This window comes from Choloepus didactylus, chromosome 4 (assembly GCF_015220235.1).
Source record: "Choloepus didactylus isolate mChoDid1 chromosome 4, mChoDid1.pri, whole genome shotgun sequence".
Taxonomy (NCBI): Eukaryota; Metazoa; Chordata; class Mammalia; order Pilosa; family Megalonychidae; genus Choloepus; species Choloepus didactylus.
The window spans coordinates 93,320,488-93,340,667 of NC_051310.1; the positions used below are offsets into that span (position 1 = coordinate 93,320,488).

Genomic DNA, 20,180 nt, shown 5'->3' on the forward strand with positions numbered 1-20,180 from the left:
AGGCATGAGCATCTCCTTATTTCTCCCATCTGGTCTCTTGATCAGTTCTGTCCCCAGATGGGGGTTCGCAGTTTCTTACTCTGGTCATCCCCGGAATCCCACCCAGGCTCCTGCTTCCATCTGCCTGCATGGCTGTTGTTTCCTGCCCGCTAGTCCCTAGTCTTCCCTCCCCTTGGTTTAAGCATCACAAAAGCAATCCCTTTACTTACCCCAGCCCCAGGTGTAGAGCTCCCCTGTTCCTATAATCAAAAAGACAGTAGGCAGTTGCCACTGCTGCTCTTTGACCAGGCATTTGCCTAGCAACTATATCATGCCAATAGCATTATGATCCTCATGATATCTGCTTGATATAGAACAACATGTTCTCTCTTTTTACCACTCTAATCACATTTGATGTGGTAAAGGATCTAGATTGAAAAAGAAGTTTATCTTCTCATGTCAACTGTTTGGCCTGAGTCCAGGAGTCATTAGAGCTGGACCGGCAGGTCCTGCTGTTAGATAAAAGGCTGGGGCTACAGTGGGAACCCTCTGCAGGCCTGAAGAGGCACCTGGGCCTGACAGGCTGTGGGGCTACAATTGAAGCCATGCAGGTGTTGAGACCATCTGCCAAGGGGGCCAGCTACTCTATGTCTGTCTATGACAAAGGCACTTCAGATCCTAGTTTTTAAGTTGACCACCCCTTTTCTGCAATTACCAGCTAGACAGCAGGGTGGCGTGGCTTCCCGCCCCAGCCCGACTCACGTGTCACCACAGCTGTGTGCCGGGATCCACAGCTGGCGTGGGCTGCCTCTGAGCCCTGGGGGAGATCCAGTAGGGCTGGGAAGGGCTGGACGGCTATGAATGGGGTGGGGGCTCCATCCTCACCCCCAGCTGCCCGCACTTCCGAACCCTCCTCAGGCAGCCCAGTGGCTTCAAAGAAAACAATAAAAATGATAATAGTGAGGGCTAACACTCATCGGGCTTTGTTCTAAACCTTATTCATACATTAAGTCGTTTAATGTTCACAGCAGCTCATTATCTAGCCCGAGCTGGTGTTCCCAATCCCTACATCTATAGGAAGTGTCAGAGCCGAGAGATTTGTGGGGAGTGGAGTGCCAAGACCAGCATCAGCTTGCCCAGCTCCTCCCCATAAAAGGCTGAGAGTTCTGCAGTGTATCCTGGGGTCACAAAGTTGTCACATATTCCTTATGTGCACTATAGCTCTCTTGCCCACCCATGGCCAGGAGTGACAGAAATGTCCTAGGGAAAAGACTGTGGAAGTCACCCTCACCTTCCCCTCCGACTGGCTTCCCATCCTCTGCCAGACCCCTGGTGGGCAGGGCCAGCTGCCCTGATTCATTCCAGCCCCAGACGTAAAGATCCCCAGTCTCTGAAAAAAGAGGTCATGGGAACCCATTAAACAGATGACAAACTCCTTCCACCTCTCAAGCCCCCTACATCCATTCTCCACAGGGTCCCTGGGGCCTAGCAATTCAGCACTCAGGCAAAGGTGCCCCTCCGGCCCGGGCAGCTGCCTTGTCTTAAGAGGTTCCTCCCTTTCTCCCTCAAGTGCCTTCAGGTTACCCTTTTTCTTAGTAAACTAAGTCTCTTAGCAAGAGCTTCCTGTCTTTTTTCATTCTTTTTTGTTGCTAAATTGCCACCAACACACACACACACTTCTGAGGTGTATCTCTGGAAGTTCTCCAGTGATCTTGCTTCCAACTCCTCTGGGCCACACTCCTTTCTTCAACTGCCCCACCTCTGGCTCTGGCGAGGCCCCTTCTGCAGCTCTCACTTCCTTGTCTCCACACGTTATACTTGTTTGGACAACAGCCATATTGCCAAAAATTCACCAGTGATAGGAACTCACTTTTATTAAGTACTTAATCTGTGCCAGTGTCTTAAGCACCTTTCAATTATAATCATTTCACTCTCACAGCAACTCTATAGGGGGTTATATGACAATATCCCCATTTTATTCATGAGAAAACCGAGGCAGAGAGTGGTTAAGTATGCTGCCCAAGGTTACAAGGGACAAAGCGATGTTTTGAACCCAAAAAGTCTGGTTTTAAGAGTCTGTCCTCCAACCTCTACACAGATTTTAGTCCTCAAATTCCTTCTAGGCCTTAGTGTGAGATTCCCCATTGGACTGTTTCCAGCTGTCTTTTCTCCTCCATCCAGCCCCATGGTTCTCAAGCCAACCCAGGCCATTCATGAGAAAACGAGGGTGTGTGTGCAGGCATAGGTGGTTTTAAAAGTCCCCTGGTGATCCTAAGTAGCAGCCAGCTTGAGAGCACTAGACTACTCTAGAGGCAGATCCTTGCAGAGACCATCTGCTCCAGTTCCACCCTCTGAGGCTCTGGAATGCACAGCTCCCACCTGGGCTCTCCAACAGCCTGGGAAGCAGCTGCACCTGGGTCGGCTTCCAGGACAGCAAACTCAACACATCCAAAATGAAACTCCTCGTTCCAGTCCAAGCTCTGCAGCTGTGGCACCACCAAGGGCTCCCAGCTCATCGCCATCACCCTCCCTGGAAGCACTGCGGTGTCCGCTGTGTGCCACTGACCCATCATGGCTGGCTGGGTACCTGCAGCCTCTCTTTCCCAAGGAAGTGAGAGCTGCAGAAGGGCCCTTACCAGGGCCAAAGTGGGGGTAGTTGAAAAAAGGATGTGGCTGAGAGGAGTTGAAAGATTGTTGGAGAACTTCCAGAGATACACCTTAGAAGTGTGTGTGTGTGTGTATGTGTGTGTGTGTGTGTGTTGGTGGCAATTTAGCAACAAAAAAGAATGAAAAAACACAGGAGGCTCTTGCAAGAGACTTAGTTTACTAAGAAAAGGGTGACCTGAAGGCACTTGGCTGGGCCACCCACCTCACCCCTTCATGCTCCGGAGGGGAGTATTTTAGAAAGACAGCCCTGGCTGGTGCAGATGGATGGGTGGATCGGTGAGACTGGGAGCAGAGAAAGATAGGAGGCAACTCCAACAGTCCAGGTGCAGGTGGGTGACAGCAGCGGCAGAGGGGATGAACAGAAGAGGCATTCAGGAGACCTAGACGACTGGGCTCACAGATGCAGAATGTGCTTGGGAGGAGGCCTGGCTAGGCCACCAGCCAAAATCAGAAGAGGAGGAGAAAGGTTTAGGGCCAACCTTGTTTAAGAAGTGCTGGGTCACTCACCACTCACACACACAGAGTGCCAGCCACCTGCCGCCACCTCAGCCATGGGCAGGCCCTGCAGTGCTTCCAGCAGCCTGGGCTCCAGCTCTGCCTCCAGGGTCCCGTGGCCCAGCTGTCCATGCCTAAGGAAGGGAGGCCCTAGTCAGCCACACTCACATCACCTGCCCCTCCTGGGCCCAGCTGACCTACATCCAGCCACACACCCCCACTCACCTGCCGCCGCCCCAGGAGAACACCTGGCCCGCAGCATCCAGCAGTAACACATGCTCGGCGCCCAGCTCCAGCCGGCGCGCCCGGAACCCGGGAGCCAGGGGCCGGCAGAAGGGCGGCCGTGGGCTCACATAGGCGCTGGCGCTGGGCAGCAGGGGCAGCGCCCGGGCCCCGGCTTCACCACCCGATCCGTGTTCTCCGGCGGCTTCGGACTCCACGGTCTGGGACCAGAGAGGCTCCCCGCGCAGCACCGAGCCGGGCGCCCAGCCCTGCAGTTCCGCCCCGGGCCCCGGCCGAGAGCGCAGCAACACGAGGAGAGCCTCGGACGCCCACGCGTCCCTGCAGCCGCCCACCGCGCCGCTCGCCGAGCCCGACAGCTCCAGGCGGCCTCCACCTGCGGCGGCGGAGGGGGCGGGTTGGACAGGGGTGGGGCGCAACCCAGGGCCGGGGGCCAGAGTTGGGGAGTCTAGACGCCGGCGGAGTGGCCAGAATGGGGGGCAAAGGGTACACCTGGGAGCAGGCTGGAAAGGAAGCCTACCTCAGGATAGAGGGTGGGGGTCAAGCTGGGAGGGTGGCCAGAAGGGGAGAGGTAGAGGCTGGAACGGGGGCCTAAGCCGGGCCGGAGGGGACTCTTACGGGTCAAGCAGGCTGTGTAGCTCCAGCTGGCGCTCACGCGGCAGATGTCCACGCCCGCCACGGGCGTCCACAGAGGCTCGGGGCTGTGCACCTGGCGCCCGCGCCCCGAGCCCAAGGCCTGCCCGAAGCCGCAGAAGCCAAAGCCGTACCAGGTTCCTGGCCGCTCCTCGGCCATGCCCCGGCAGCGCCCTCTGCCGGCCGCCACCTGGTTGGGGTGGCCCGCGGGGCCCAGGGTTCACGCTAGAACCCGAGGAGCTGGTTGCCAAAAAACCCGCTGGGAGGCACCGCCGAGGCTCTGGCCCTCCAGGAGCTGCAGCTGCCTTATCTGTAGAACGGGGGAAATATCATTCTCCTAATCAGAAGGCTGAGGACATCCATTACGCAAATGTTCGCTGCAGTAGGTCGAGCTTTCGCTGAAGTCCTACAAGATTTAGGAAGAAGATTCTCAACTGTCTGGAGTGGGGCACTTTCCCTGTCCTCCCTTTTGGCTCAAGCTCAGAGCACCACAAAAAGTGGGCGGGAGAGTCTTAAGTGGCCTGTCCCTTAGGGGTTGCACTAGGATCTGAGACCCCCTCCAGCTCCAAGTTACCAAGCATATAAACACACTACCTCATGTACTCTTGGAAATTAACTAAAATCAGCCCATTTTACAGAGAAGGAAACTGAGACTCCCACAGGAAGTAAACCTTACACAATCACACAGCCTGCATGGAGAAGGGGAGAGGCCTGGACTCCACATAGTGTTCTTTCCAGTAGACAGTGGAAAGCAGACAAGTGTTTGGGAAGCAACACCGAGCACAGATTATCAAGCAGCCTGAGTTGGCAACCGTCTGCCTCTGCAGCTAGCAATTGCGTCCTTTGCCAATCCAGTTTCTTCAAAAGGTTTGGGGGCTGTTAATTGTACCTGCCTGCAGTGTTCAGTGCTGGCCCAAATCATAAGCATCCAGTACTAGCTTATTAAATCCAGTACCCATTTGTACTTCTTACTGGTTTCCAGGGCCCTATCCAGTCAATAATTCGTTCAACAAGCATTTATTGAGCCCTTCCTCTGGGTCGGTGAGGACGGACGTCTATCCCCCAAGGAGCTCACTCTTAAACGGAGAGACACACAATCCGGTGGTTTGCAACAGCAACCCCACTTTCTCCCGACACCGAATTTGGCTTGTTGGCATTTTGAAGCCTTTGAAGTCAGTTCCTGAGTCTCTCCTACAACCCAGGCTACTTGTCCTAAGCTCCTAACCAGGGGCCTTCTGACCTTGATCCTGACCTGGCCCTCCACCTCCTCAGAAGCGTCCTTCTCGGCGTGCAGCCTCGAGGGGGAAAACACCAGGGAGCCGCGTGGCTGCCGCTGGAACAGTTCGCCCCGCCCAGCACCCCTAGCTGCAGCAGCGAGGGAGACAATTTGAGGAGCCGCGCCCGTGCGAGGCGGCCGATTGGCTGTAGCAGCCTCCCCCGGACCAATCGCCGGTGAGGGCCGTGACGTCACCCGCTCCGGCGCCGCGATCGCCAGTGCCCGCTCACCTCCGCGCGTTCCGTCCCTGCGGCAGGCTTTACAGTCCGAGGTCGATCGCTTAAGGGCCGGGGCCTACCGTGGGCCGTAGTGGCCTCGCCTGTGAAATGGGGCGAAAGCTCCCACCGGCATAGAACCAAGACAAAGCTTGGACCACATGGACCCTGCAGGCACCCGTGGACTACGGAGCTCGGTTCTGCGGCCACTACAGTTTGCATTAGAACCACGTAGAAGCACCCATAAACACCCGAGCTAAACGGGAAAGCGACCACTGGGACAGCTGGACCCGTCCATTGCCTCCAGTCTGGGACGATGGCGGCTCCTTACTGAATACGGGCGTAGTTGATACTCAAACAGGAAGCGTCCGGACGCAGTGCTCAGCCGGTCCTACCTCCCATTGGCTCGGGATCTGTCACTTATCTCTGCTGAGCCAATGAGCTTTAGACTACACTCACCACCCCCACCCCCACCCCAGAGCGGAAACAGGTTGTCAGAGACGGTCCCTCTCCCCAACCCAGTTCAGCTCCAGGAAGGCTTTTCCCAGAGCGGGGAGAGGGTGGGGCGGCGGTAAGAGAATTCTCGGAGCGCGACGCCAGCCCCGAATCCCGAGCACTTCCCGAGTGAAAGTCACTGAGAACAAAAGGGCCCGCTTATGGGAGGAGTCTGAACTCGATAGCCATTCATTTCCACAGGACCGGATAGTTTTTTTACTGATTAGCTCCCTTTTCTTCCATCAGGATTGAGAGGCAACTCAGAGGACCCCCGGGTGGGGAATCCACTGTATTCCTTCCGAAGTGGGGGCTCTGCTGCTGCAGTAAAATTGCCCTGGTGCACTCATCCATGTCCAGCTCCTACTCCAGACACAGCCAGCTCTCCCGGAAGGGCAACAGAGCACACATTTGAGTTCTACACACTTTTATTAAAGGGTAGGGGCAGCCCTGCTGAGCAGGCCTAGATGATGCTCCTAGCTGGTGAGTCTGCTTGATGTGCCCTTCCTGATGCTGGAGAGTCCACAGGCCGAGTCTAAATGCACCTGCTCCAATCCCAGCTATCTACAGCAGTACAGGAAAAGTGCCCCACTGGGTGAAGATGGAGGCTGGCAGAGCAGTGCGGTGTGACTGAATGTGTGCCCCTGGCTCCGAGCAGAGGACAGCAAGGAGCAGCTGGGGAAGAGTGGTGAGAGTGTTCAGCATCCTAAGCCCCCCCAAACTCAAGCTCTGCTGGCCTTGCTCCCCATGCTGTAGCAGGGAAAGTGCATGAGCCTTGCGCCCAGAGGCAGCCCTTCACTCTCCATCCTGGTTGGGTTTGATAAGCCCGTATTCCACTGCTTTCCCCAGGCAAGCTGCAACCACATTTCTGATGGGGCTCGCCTCTCCCTTCGCCAGCACTGACAGGATCTCCAGCACCTCACTCTCCATCAGGGTGAGGGCAATCTCCCTCGAGGCCTCCATCATGTTCAGCACCACCACTGCGCCCCGGTGCTGAAGCTCTGGGTTGGGGCTCAGAAGCAGGGCCTGCAGAATCTCCAGCCAGTGTGTGGTCTGCAGGAAACAGGGCAGGTGTGACCACCGGGCAAAAGGTTTCACCCCATCAGGGAGCATGCACACGTGCGCGCGCACACACACACACACACACACACTAGGATTCCTCCCCACCAGCGCCACTATGCTGGGAGCTTCAGGCCCACCCCTTTCCCCACCAACCAGAAGAAGCACTGACCACTTGGGGGATGCGGCTGCAGAGTGAGGGCCGAATGGAGGTAAGCATGGCCAGGCCCCCAGCGGCCGCTCGCCGCAGCAGTTCATCGTCCTCTCCGCTGTACAGCACGAGCAGCTTCAGCCGGTCATTGCCCGTGGCTTCAAACAGGTCCTGCACCTGTGGCCAGACAAAGGGAATGGGTCAAGTCCGCAAGGCCCAGCCAGGGCACAGGCACCTCTACATCACTGCCCGCCATGACCGCCCTAGGCCAGCCCTCACCTCTGTGCTCATAGCCAAATTACACATGCACTCCGTGGCTGCCCGGCGGATCATCTCATGCTCCTCAAACATGTAGCCCTCGATCATGGGCACAGCCTTCTCCTTCAGAATCTTCTGCCTGTAGGGCCAGGGGTGGATGGGTCAGCATTTCCAAGATTGTGTGCCCATCTCCTCCCAACCCCTACATCCCCATAAAATTGATCCCTGAGCTGAGAATTTCCTTTGGCAATGTCTAAAGGGCCATGACCCTCCCATACCAGTATGACTTACAGTGGTTTCCAGTCATCTGGCCAAGCCCAGGAGATAGCAGGAGACGCTGGAAATGCTCTGAACTAGAAGTTAGGGGACCAGGCAGGTGACAATGCTAGTATCCTAACGTGAGCATTTACCCTGACCTGAGCACCTGGAGTAGCTTACTTGCACGGTACAAGTACAGGTATGATTATCTTCACTATTGTGCAGAAGAGGAAAAAAAGACTGCAAGTATAACGAATGTGCCCAAGGTCACAATTAGGATTAAAGCCAATATGTGGCACATTGCTAGGGGCCTGGCAACTCACTGAAAAGTACTTTTACATGTATTTTCTCATTTAATTCTCACCATGAGGCAGGTACTATAATTATCCCCATCTCACAGAGGGGAGAAACTGAGGCACAGAGAGGTTAAGTAACTCACTTGAGGTTACACTAGTTACCAGTGAAGCCTGGATTTGAACTCAGGCCATGTGACTCCAGAACCCACACTTTTAACTGCCAGTGCTGTGTGGCCTCTCATGGGACACTGCATAAGTCAAACCTCTCTTAGCCTGTCTCCTCATCTGTATGACACAGAAAAGTCACTGTGGGACACAAATAAGCCAATAACTGAGGAATGCTTTCCCAACTGTGAGGTTCTCTACTGAGTGTCATCCAAATGCAGATGCCCCGTCCATGTCCTGATGACTTACCGGAGCCTCTCGCTTATACCTGCCAGGTTCGTTAGGGCCATGAGTGCCTCAAAGTTCTGCAGACCTGAACAGTTGAGGTGCAACAGGGAGACAAGGGGCCGGACCACCTCGTAGATCTGCGACATGCACCCCGCCAGTCAGGGCTACTTGCCCCCAGACCCACCAACCCCTCAGGGAGAGTCCACCCTTGGAGGCTGCTGCCCTCCCCACCCCGAGGCTCAGCAAAGCTGCCCCTTCCTGCCTGTCCCAGGGGGGAGCCACAGCCCAGCCCCAAGGCTGACAGGGCCCAGTGGGGGGGTGAGGAGAGGCCAGGGTGGGGGCAGGAAGATACGCACCCGCTCGCCAGGAAAGGTCATTTCCGGGTTGGAGGTGATGGTGAGCTTGGCAAGGGCCTGGGCGGCCTTTGTCTGCCCCACGTCTGTGCCTTCCAGGGCCAGTGGGAGCAGAGCCTGCAGGAACAAGGCCGTCAGTGCCCAGGATGTGCCTGGGGGCGCAAGGCCCTGCTTGTGCCACCTCCTCCTTCTCTCTCCTCAGGCTCAGACTCCCTGCTTAGACCCTGTTAACCTCTGAGTTTTCTCGCTAAGCTTCCTGAAACACATACTAAGGGTTAGACAAAGAATAGAAAAGGAAACTAGTTTAGCCTCGCTCACTCAGCAGATGTCTCCGCTGGTCACTGATGATGCTTTCCTGCCCCACATCCAATACTGATCTCTGGTGTAGCAGCCACTGAGTCACATTTTATAGACTCAAGGCTCAGCCGCCAGGAAAGAGTCATTAAAGCAGCTTACCTTGCCCCCACCCTGAGCAACCACGGTGCCCCGGTCCTCCATCTCTTCCACCAAAGCCAGGAAGACTCTGTGGAGGGGAGAAGGGGGTGGTAGGTGGGTGGGGCCCAGGCCTCTGGTGGGCAGACCCTCCGCTACAGGACTCAGCAGAGGGGGGCAGCTGTATGGTGGTCCCCAGTGCAACAAGAAGCTCCCCTCCCCCCAGGACCCATCCCTCTGCAGTCACACGGCAGCCCGAGGCTGGGGAGTGGGGAAGGGCACCTGGAGAGCAGCTCTCTGCAGGAATTGGTCAGCACTGGGCTCTCAGTTTTCACCATGCAAGTCAAAGCTGACACCACACCCGCCGCCAGCAGCTTCTTCACCCGAGCCCGCACAAAACTCGGCTTGTCCTGGGGAAGCAGGCAGCTTAGCAAAGGGGCCTCAGCTGACCAGACAGGGCAGAGTAGAAGGGGAGCCTCCTCCTAGCCCAACTGACAAGCTTGGAAACAAACAGCCAAAACAAAAGGCCATGAATCCACTTAAACTGCAGGCTTCCCTGCTGTGAAAGACTCAGGTCAACTGGTCTCCATGACAGGGCAGCCCCCCGCCCCTTCCAGGAGCCCCCTCACCTTGGGGTGCTGCTCGGGCACATGCTGCTTGGCGTACTTGGCCAGTTCCACCATCTTGGGGTCAGGCTCCTCATAGTCATAGCTGTTGGTGCAGTTCACCAGTGCCGAGGCCACCGCAAAGAGCACCGACCGCTCCTCAGACTGCAGGGTCAGAGCGGTAGTCAGCTGGCCCCAGGAGAGGGCAGGGGACCCAGCAACCCTGAGATAAAAGATGCCAAGGACCCAGGTACCCAATTTACCCTTGGCGGACCACTTGGGCACCAGAGTGAACCTGGGAATCTCCACAGCCTCCAGCCTGGCCTAGATTTCAGAACTCACAAACTTGACCTTCCTAACTCCTCCCAAGAGATGGTCATTTCTGACACTGCCAGGCGGGTAAGCATGCCCGTGCCACACCAAATGGCCACACAGGCCACCAGCCCTCCCTCCCGGGGGTCTCTAGGAAGAGTCATAAGAGCCACTGGCCAAGATGGGCCAAGAAAGCCTGGGAAGCTCTACTCCTAGACGGTGTCCCCAGGATGACTGCAGGAACCCACGGAGCTACCCTGCCGAGCTGGAACAGAGCCTTCAGAGCAGCTGCATCCTCCACAAACTCTTCCTTCACGTCAGCATCGAAGGTGAGGTAAGCCAGGCCCTCCACGGCCCAGCGCCGAGTGCCTGCATCGATCTGGTCATTGCACAGCCACCTGGAGACACAGCAGATAGTGGACAACCATCAGAACTGGGGGGCAGGAAGGAACATACCAGGACCCAAGGGGAAAACCAGGGGTTTGGGCTTCCATCCTCAATTTATGGGAGCAGTTCCTGTGCCAGGATCCAGAAGGGTCTGCCCAAGGGAGAGCAGCCCCTGCCTGAGACAGAGCTCAGGGCAACGAGAAGGCATGGGAGGCCCACCCTCCATCAGACCCTCCTCTCCTGAGATCTCCCAGACAGCCGGGGAGCCACAGCAATACCCAATAACTCACTTTCGACACTGCTTGGCCAGTTTGAGGGTGGAGCCTTCAGCAAACTGCTTCATGCTAAAGTCAGTCCCTCCAGCCGAGCCGAGCTTACAAAGTCCCTGGGGGAAGAGAGCAAGGACCTGCTGCCAGGCCTCTGGGGATAAGGGCAGGAACTGGGCTTCTCTCCCTGGTTTGGTTCCCTCTCTGGCACTCTGCCAGGGTTCTCTGGGGGGACACACACACACAGATCAGCCCCATCCTGCCCCTCATCCCGCAACTGAGTGCTGGGCATCAAAACAGACGTGCGGGTGGCCACATGACAAAGCATCTGGTACAGCCTGGCACACTGGCCACCATACCATCCTGGGTTGCAACCCTTCCCAGCTTGCACTTTGCTCCATTCCTTTCCATGTTGGTGCAATAAAAAGCTCTTTACAAGTGGAGCTAAGAGGTATGTGAAGAGAAGACAAGTGCATCAGCCAAGGCCAAAATCCTTACGGGACTGAGAAATCAAGAATTAAATGCACCAAGGAAGAGGAGCAACTTCTACAAGGTGCATGGCTGCAACAGGCTCCTGGAAGGCCGCCCAGGCAGTCCCAAAACCACCAGCTCCTGGAGATACTGGCATGACCCCCGCAGGCCCGGCCTTTCCACACAGCCCCGCTAAGCAGCCTGGCCCAGCTGTGTCCTCCAAACTCCTTCATCATCTTCTCCCAGAATTCCTCCCACTGCCTCCACGGGGACAGCATGTGCCGCCTTGCTCTTGGGGATTGAATCAAGTCCCCACAAATGGCGTCTTCAGGTCCCAACCTCTGGTCCTGTGAGTGTGAACCCATTGTGAGCAGGACCTTTTGATAAAGTTACTTCCATTAAGCTGTGACCCAACTGAATCAGGATGGGTCTTAATACTATTACTAGAGGACATATAGGGAGGTCACAGAGGGAGAAGCCACAGGAGAAGAAAGAAGCTTAAAGTCAATAGAACCCAAAAGGGAAAAGAAAAGACGCTGCCATTTACATTGCCATGGTGATAAGACAAACCAAGGACCAAGGATCCCTGGAAGCCAGCCCCAGAATGCCACAATCTTCGGGGAGAAAGCATTGCCTCGCTGATGTCTCCATTTTGGACTTCTTGGCCTCAAAACCGTAAGCCAATAGATTATTGTTGTTAAGCCAACCCATTGTGTGATACTTGTTTCAGCAGCCAGGAAACTACATGTGCACTATCAGGTGTCCTCTTGGTATGGGGCTCATCTCTCTGACTTGACTGTGAGCCCTGTGGTAGAAGGAAGCAGGCCCCAGACTTCCTGTCCCAACAAGCCATGAATATCCTGAACATTCACCTAGAGTGTGCTGGGGCTGCCCCCAGAGGCCCCTCCTGGGCTGGTACCCTTGCCTGGCTGCCTTCTTGCCCACCCAGCCCTGGCCGTGGCTCACCACCAGGGCCCGGATGCGGATGCTGTCCTTCTCGCTGTGCTTGTACAGGTCCTTCAGCAGCGAGACGCCATTGGCAGTGATGAAGGAGGCCCGTTTGGCCTTGCCTGCCGCATGGATCAGGGCCTCCACGGCCACCAGCTGCTCTTCCTCCTGCTCAGAGGCACACAGGGCAATCACGCTCTCCATGACACCACTCAGCTCCAGGGCCCGGTTGCCAGCCTCGCTCGGGCCCTGCAGGAGGCAGGACACCGTCTGGATGGCCCGCAGCTTCCCGGCCAGCCCTTGGCCCTCAAACCAGCTCCTGAGGGGCACAGGGTGACAACTGTCATGCCAAGGCCAGCATAAAGGGACCACCCTTCCCCCCGGCCCCTTTCCTGGCCAGGCCCCTGTACTACTTGGGCAGAAACGGCAAGAAAAGCTGCCAACAAGGTAAAGACCGGGGCATTCCAACTGGGCAACAGTTGCCAATTTTCTCTGTCTAGGCTTTCATTCACACCTTCCCTGATAACATACCATCTAACATAGGTTCCCCATTTACTCTCGCTTATACCACCCTGTTTATTTCCTTTCCTCTATTTATTATTATCTGAAGTCTTTTACTTCATAATTTATCAGTGGTCTCTCCCCTCAAGCGGTAAGCCCCTTACTGTCACGTTTCACTGCTGTGGGCATAGATACACAGTGGGTGCTCAGAAAACACAATATGTGCTTGGTGATGTCTGCTGAGGAAGAAATTCCCGAGCTGAGGTCACTCTGGACACGAAGTGGGCATCAGATTTGATTCTTCTAGCCCCCACATGTCCTTCCCAAGGCTACTCTCCTTATTGAAAAGCTTTTGTGGCTGAACCTCCTGAAGGAATCAGAACTGTTTTGATGGAACCCCTGGCCATGAGAGATGGGGAAACCTCTCTTACTTAATGTAGTTTTCACAGAGTCGGTGGAAATTCTCCCTCTCAGCATCACACTTCAGGTCATCGAAGAGCTTGCTGAGGAGAATGGAGGCACTCATGCGGCTGTTTGCTGTCACCGTGAGCTCCCCAGGAGGGTCCTGCACAGAGCCCCCCACTTCCAGAATCTTTCTCAGACCTGAAAAGACACCCTATTTAGCCAGTATAATCCCAGTTCTAATACCCCCAGGTGTACAAGGGAAGCGGATTCCTGGGAGATGAACAAAAAAGCAGGACCCCTCCCTTGTAGATAAGACGGTCACAGAGTGCACAACTACACTGAGGGCAGGAGGCTCAGAGAACATGCTGGTTGGTGAGACAGGGAGAGGCCCACACTGCAGGTGACCCCCTGATTCACCACCTGCAGGGCGCAGCATGGGGTCAGACAAGGACCCCACAAGGGAGGTTGCTCTGGGGCTTGGAAGTTCCTCATCTGCAAAACGGAAGGGGAAAATAATAGCCGCCCCTCATAGGATTATTGAAATAAGAAAAGAAGAAGAGGTATGCAAAAGCACCCAACAGATGTGCCTGCGCAAGGCATTTTGCAAAAGTTTTATTTATCTTTTCAGGGCAAAAGAGAAGTTTGAATTTATGTATGAAACTTCAATCATTTGTTCCTGAGTAGAGAAGTTACTACATGTTTGCTGACAAAAACTTCAGATCCAGACAGCTCATGCAGCCTCCACCACCCGGGGCTGCCCTCTGCTGACCTGGGTGCAGGCCTGCTTACATGCAGGGCTGGAGGGTCTCCCTCTGAGTTCCCTGAGGACACAGAGCGCATTTCCATTGAACCCATGTCTGGGTAAACTCTTGGGGATAAGCAGGCTGAGCAAGATGGGACACATCTACTCCGTCTCTCTTTTTAACACCGTATCACCTACCTTGGTCAATAACCCAGAGGGTGAGGCTGTTGTTGGGGTCCTTAGGAGACTTCCGGGGCACCATTTTAATCAGGAGGGTCAGGGCATTGTCTCGGCCTTGGCCTGAGACTCCCACCTCAGTCAGTAGCTCCAAAAGGTTGCTGATGAGGACCTTCAGCTCCCGGGCGGGATCTGCCAACAAGAAGACATTAGTGGGCTCCACAGTGGCCCAGCCCAGGTCTGACCCTTCAGCTTTTCCAAAAGGGCAGGGAGATGGAAGGAAGGAACAGGGCAGGGAAGGGATGGCTGGCATCCTGGGCTTTGGGTCTGTGCCACAGCCTTCCCCTTAGCTGCCCTGGCTGCTTAGAATTTAGCATTCAGTACTTACACCAACACACACTCCTAATAACCTGCAGCTGCAAGTCTGGACCCAAAAGAGCTGGCCTGGCCGGGTCAACCCCATCACCCCCAGGACAGCGATGCCCAAAGGACCACAGACCTGCTTCCACTCACCCACGATGATAGCACCCTCTTTCCCTCGGAAGCCTTTCTTGACACCTTCCTGGAGGGCATCAAACATAACCTGCAGCAGGTGGCAGGCAGCCAGGGACACGGTCTGGTTGTCCACGCCGAGGATGGAGACCACTCGCCGAGTTCCCAGCACGCTCAGGGTTGCCACTGTCTGGGATGGGAGAGAGAGGACAGGAGCCTCCTGTTAGTGAAGGTTCCTAGTGATGAGTCAGAGAGTGGCCAAAAGGTAAGAAAACATTCAGTTGTAAGGACCAGCTTTGATGATAATAAAGTGGGCCCGTCTGAGGCTGTGACCCAGGGTAGTGTCAGGATTATCTTGTTGGAAAGCCTTCCTGAAGAAGAAAATCTGGGGAGCCCACCACTATCTCTCCTCAACTTGGCTCCAATCAGAGAAGACAACAAGGAATGCTGTGGCCCTGAGAGCAGCTGCTTTGGTTTGTGTGTCTGCGGAAAGGAAATATAAAACCTGGACAAAACTATCTGACCATCACACCTGAGGACACCTAGTTCCTTCCCAATCCCAACCCTGAGGTTCCGTCCACACTCTGAGGATGTGGACATACATAAATGGGCCTGTAAGGCCTCTCACCCCAATTCTAAGCTGGAGAATGCCAGGAAGTCCAGTTGGGTCCCTCCTAGTTTCACACTGGGATAGGCAGAAAGGCTGGTGGAGGAAGACAGATTTCACATGGTTTTATCATCCTTAGCCCTGGGAGACCCAGAAATACAGCCTGAGCTCAGCCTATGGACCTTTCAGAGAATCTATCACAGTGCCACCCCTGCTGTAGATACTGTAGGCACCTCTAAAAGTAACCTAGAGGTCAAGTCCCTGTCCTCTGGATCAAGCTAGCTCAGGCAAGAGCTGGGGGCATGGACATCACCATATTTGCCCCAAGGGTAGGACTATTCTTATTAAACTGTGCTATGCTGAGATACCCAATCCATGCTGGGAATTATTTCAAGGTCAAGCGCTATGCACCTTGTCACTTTCTCAATGATAAAGATGCTGTGGGGGACACTGCTGACCACGTTACTTGCTGTGAGAACCTCCCTGTGTGGGAAATAACAGATCTTTAGAGCAAGGCCAGGTGCCTTTTTCTGGGCCATGTGCCTGCTTTCACCACTTGGAGGCTGAATGAGTCAATGACCAGGTGTCTCTTTGTGAGCTGGCTGCAGGAAAGCCTAGGCTCACACTTGTAAACCCTCCCAAAGCAAGCGCTCAGGTGGTCAGAGGACTGTTTTTGCTCTTTCCTGGACCCACTTCATCCAAAATCGTGTTGATCTTTTCTGTGCCATTTTAATTTTTCCTCTCTTGTTGTTTATCTCCTTGTACACTGACTTAAGTTCTTTTCGGAATAAGATGAGGGGTAAAAAGTTAGCTGCCTGGTTGAATGGATGGATGGACGGACGGATGGATAGACTAATAAAGCAGTACCAGACCCTCCACCCTACCTACCCGTGACTGGTGCTCAGAGCAAATGCCAACTAGAGTGCGCAAAGCTGCCAGCATCAGGTCAGTCTCCCCTGTTTCCAGCAAGCGTTGCAGGAGCTGAACCCCATTGCTCCGGAAGATCTTCTCAGCTCCGGCATCTTCCCGGGCCAGCACCACCAGGTTCTGAGAAGCCTGTGTTAAAGGACGCGTGTTGTAACATGGACACAGCACCAGGCAGGGCAAGCAGAAGACCTGAGCTGTGGCCCTCAATGCTTACACTTAACAGCTGAGTGAACCTGGCCATGAATTTAACCTCTCTGAACTTCAGTTTCCTCATCTCAGGGTCAACGGTTAGGGTAAATGGGGTCCTGAGTCCCCTGCAGAGCCTCAAGGGCAAGGACAGTGCCTCAGTCACCTCTGTAAGCTCAGCTCCCAGCAACCCGGCCAACGGGCATCCTGTCAACATTAGTTCCCTGTCCTTGGGTCACATGAAGGCCCCAGGCCCTTAGAGCTCCCGTCCCAGGTCTACAAGCCCAGCGGCATGTTCTGAGGAGCAGCATGCAGCAGACCAGGCCAGCAGGGGCTTCTGGGGCCAACATCAGCTAAGAGGGAGGGCTCTGAATGGGCAGCTCCAGTGGGAGTTCAGCCCCTACTGGCTCAGTCCAGGGCCTATACCTTTTGTTTTTTCTCAGTGCCTTTCTCTTCTGGGTCCAGTAATATCTGAAACATCTGTTCCACTTTGGCATCTGTCGAGGACATATATCGCACCTATGACAAACCAACAAGAAGGAGAAATCAGCTCTTTACAGACAGACAACACATTCCCTGATTGTTCTCTCTGGCTTCTCCCAGGGCCCAGCTCCCAGAAGCACAGTGAGGACATCTGGGCTCAGGGCTGGCACCACATGGCCTTGGGCAGGAGAGAAACTCTCCCAGCAGCTCCTCCTGAACTTCCCAGGGCTGTTTTCCACTCTGACCTACTTCCCACTTGGGCAGCAGAGGCAGCACTGATGCTAAAAGCAGTGCCATTCAGAAGGGAGGCATCCTGTTAGCCACAAGGTAATCCACTCCCTGTGGCACCAGCTGTGTTGTGGCAGCATGAGTGTGCTGCACATGGCACTGAACTTGGCCTTTATACCTCCTGCAAGGGAGCAGCTAGGTCGTGAGATAGTTGCTAACACACCCTTTAGCATCACAATTCCCTTTCTGACAATTTCTTAAATCATCGGTTGGGCAAGATCATTCTAAGCCTACTCTCTTCCCCAGGGTTCTGTGTATGGCTGGCACATGGCTGGCAGTGTGCCACCTCCTCCCGTCTTGCACCCATGGCAGACATCACACCCCAGTCATGGCATGTTCTCTTGCCAAGTCCAGACGACCTGCTTCCTAATTCTGAACAGAGGGCTCTAGGCAGCCACTGATAATCAAAAGCTAGCACCAAGAGGAAAACTATGCTTTCCCAGGTCTCAACCTTTCGATAAGGTATTTGTCATCCATTACTTGTCTCTACTTTGTCACCATTTTAACACCAAACAATCTGGTTATAACCAAGCTCATCATGGTCCCTGGATTCTTTTCTTCTAAATTAATTTTTAATTATACTACGACAAAGACATAGTCTCTTTATAAAAAAAAAAAAAATTACAGATGAGGCAAAGTCTTCTTTGAAAAGCCTTCTCAATCCCATTCCTTTCCCCAGGGATCACATATTACCATTTTGATGTATATCTTTTAAAATATTTTTCTTTGTATTTACATACCCAAGTGTATTCACAGAAAAAACATGATATTGTTTTGGGTGTATATGGGGGGGAACATTTTAATATAAATGGTATCATACTGCATTTTTAATGCATAACTGCCCTTTTTCATTTAACAAGGGTCAGCATTCCACATCAATACTTGTGGCTCTATTTTTGTTAACTACTACATAGGAGTAATAAGGGCATCACCTGGTTTATTCAGTCACTCCCCTATTGCTGCACAAGTTCTAATTTTTCATTACTACAAACAAGCTGGAATAAGCAAGGGCATGCCCAGTTGTGCACATGGGCAAGGCTGCTCTAGGGCAGGCAGCAAGAAGCAAACACACTAGATCATAGATCACGCTTGTTTTAAATTTTAACAGACATGCTAAAGCACCCTCCAAGAGCTGTACCAATTTATACACCCTCTAGCAGTCATGACAGCACCTGTGTCCCCCCAACCTCACCACTTCACTTAAGTGTCTGCCTCCCTCCTTTTAGCAGAGTGTACAAACTTTTAAATGTTTGCAAAACAGACTGCCAAAAAACCTTGCTGTTATTCTGTTTTTCCCTAACACACAGACAAGGCTGAGCATCCTTCTATATGCTTATTTGCATCAGCATCTCCTCCCCCATGAACTGCTTCCACCTTTGACCCAGATCCCTGTACCAGTGCCCATCTACCATCGGTCAATGCCTCCAGCTCTCGGTCACCTGCATACCTTCTCCTGAATCTGGCCCCCAATGCTCCGCAAGGCCTCCTGGAAAACTTTGTTCTTGGGCTCCAGGCTCACACATCTTTTCAGGTCAAGGACAGCCTGGTCAAGGCGGCCCAGCTTCTCTAGGGCTTGGCTCCTCCGGTAAAGTGCTTTGACATCCCCACCGTCCTTTTCAATGGCTGAGCACAAATAGGAGCTCTGTCAGCACCCATGAGGCCACGGTCTCCAGACAAGAGCAGCAGGGACAGATTTCCAGGGCGAGAGAAAGGAGGGGGGACGGATGCAGGGCTCGGTAACTTCAGCCTCAAAAAAGGTGAGGGTAGCTGCAGAAAAGGAAATGCCCCAGGAAGTGGGAAAGATAGAAGGCAGATGTGTTTCAGGGGCCAAAGGAGAAGAGTGTGATGGTGCAGTGCCCACTATGGAAGCCCACAGCCCCAAACAAGGGTCCATATTCCCCTACCTTTGGATGCCTCTGTTTCTGCTTTGCTGTAATCTTCCTGTAAGAGAAAGAACAGGCGCCTGAGGCGCTGGTCATCTCCCCTTCTGGGCACTAATGTAGCAGCAGAGGGAATCCTGATCTCGAGTCATTTGATCCCCCACCGCCCTGAGGCCCAAAAGACATCTGAAAAGCCTGGGTAGCCTGGGAAGAGGATCGGCCAGCGGGGCCCCTGCGCAGCTGAGGTGGGCAAGTCGGGGACCTGGTAGACCAGGGGATGGGCGGCCCGGCTCCCTCACCAGCTTGAGGTGGCAGGCGGCCCGGTTCCGGTGCAGAACGGCTTGGTCCTGGGGCGCCGCGCCCATATCCAGGGCCTGGGTGTAAGCCGTCAGGGCGCCCTCGTAGTCTCCGCATTTGAACAGCTCGTTGCCTTCCTTCCGCAGCTGCTCCACAGAGCTGGCCTGTGGAGAGAACCGGGTTGAAAACCTCGGGGGCGGGTGCAGGGCAAAGCCGGGGAGCTAGGGGTAGAGGAAGCTGGGGGTCGCGGGCGAGTCCCAAGGAGGGCCAAGATTGGGGGACGAGGCCGGGGGATATTCAGGACAGATGCGAAAGGGAATGGCGGCAGGGGATGGGTACGCACCCCGGAGGGCGGCGGGCCGGGGTTGGGGGAATCCTGGACCACTCACGGTCATCGCAATGCAGAGTTCCCGGGCCCGCGCAGGCGCAGTCTCTGGGGAGGGGGTGGCTCTAAGCGCTGGAATCAGCCGGAAGGGGCGGGGCCGAAGAGAGAGACCAAGGAGGGAGGGAGGAAGGGGCGGGGAGGGGCGGGGCGGGGCTCCTGACCCGGCTCCGCGGGTCCAGAGAACCCCGGGGAGCACTTAGTCTGTTCCGGCGGGGACCTGCAGGGGGCGCGCGGCCGAGGACCAAGACGGGGTCTGTCGGCGGCCACCGCCCCGACCACGGCAGAAATGCACTAGGTCTGCGGTTATTAGGGCCACGAGCAGCAGACTGTAGAGCCCCAGCGCTAGGAGTGGGCCTGGGCCCCTGTGGAAGAGGGGAAAGCAGGTATTCATACACACATTTGTATACAAATTCAGGAGGCTCACAGGTACCCTGAAGCCATGGACGTACTCCTAATTAAAAATTCCTACTGTCCAGTGTGTAATCCACAGACTGCAAGATCCTCTTAGTCTTGGCACACGTCCCCAACACTTATCATGGGCTCGGTTTTGAGCCTTCACATAGCTGTAATCATGTGTTTACATGATTTTCTGTTTAATGTCTGTCCTTCCACTAGTCTGTAAGT

At 54.6% G+C, this 20,180-nt stretch overlaps 2 protein-coding genes across 8 annotated transcripts in view; both read right to left on the reverse strand.

Moving 5' to 3' along the window:
* Positions 1-5,858, reverse strand: part of RCCD1 (RCC1 domain containing 1) — an 80,559-nt gene extending 74,701 nt beyond the window's left edge. For 2 of the 6 annotated variants that reach the window (XR_005216363.1, XM_037833076.1), the window contains exons 1-7: positions 5,521-5,857; positions 4,000-4,324; positions 3,367-3,757; positions 3,154-3,275; positions 1,271-1,369; positions 742-909; positions 210-239 (exon numbers count right to left, since the gene is read on the reverse strand). Coding sequence is in view for 5 of the 6 variants with exons in the window: in XM_037833076.1 (XP_037689004.1) it covers positions 210-239; positions 742-909; positions 1,271-1,369; positions 3,154-3,275; positions 3,367-3,757; positions 4,000-4,174 (985 nt within the window). In the remaining variant the exon portion in view is untranslated. The other 4 variants (XM_037833077.1, XM_037833078.1, XM_037833079.1 and 1 more) reach the window with 4 other exon arrangements.
* Positions 5,859-6,407: 549 nt separating this feature from the next.
* Positions 6,408-19,660, reverse strand: UNC45A (unc-45 myosin chaperone A). Of its 2 annotated transcripts, none has more exons than XM_037833082.1 (20): positions 19,561-19,660; positions 19,174-19,335; positions 18,899-18,935; positions 18,442-18,617; positions 16,650-16,742; positions 15,999-16,166; positions 14,525-14,693; positions 14,033-14,203; positions 13,119-13,290; positions 12,205-12,505; positions 10,792-10,886; positions 10,371-10,512; positions 9,827-9,967; positions 9,480-9,607; positions 9,222-9,288; positions 8,769-8,882; positions 8,434-8,549; positions 7,487-7,604; positions 7,229-7,384; positions 6,408-7,050 (listed from the first exon to the last, which is right to left on the reverse strand). In XM_037833082.1, the coding sequence occupies exons 1-20, from the start codon at positions 19,564-19,566 to the stop codon at positions 6,793-6,795; spliced, it is 2,790 nt and encodes a 929-aa protein (XP_037689010.1). In that variant the 5' UTR covers positions 19,567-19,660; the 3' UTR covers positions 6,408-6,792. The 2 variants fall into 2 exon arrangements, with proteins under 2 accessions (XP_037689010.1, XP_037689011.1); XM_037833083.1 differs by having other exon boundaries at positions 19,515-19,622.
* Between the last annotated feature and the right edge of the window lie 520 nt (positions 19,661-20,180).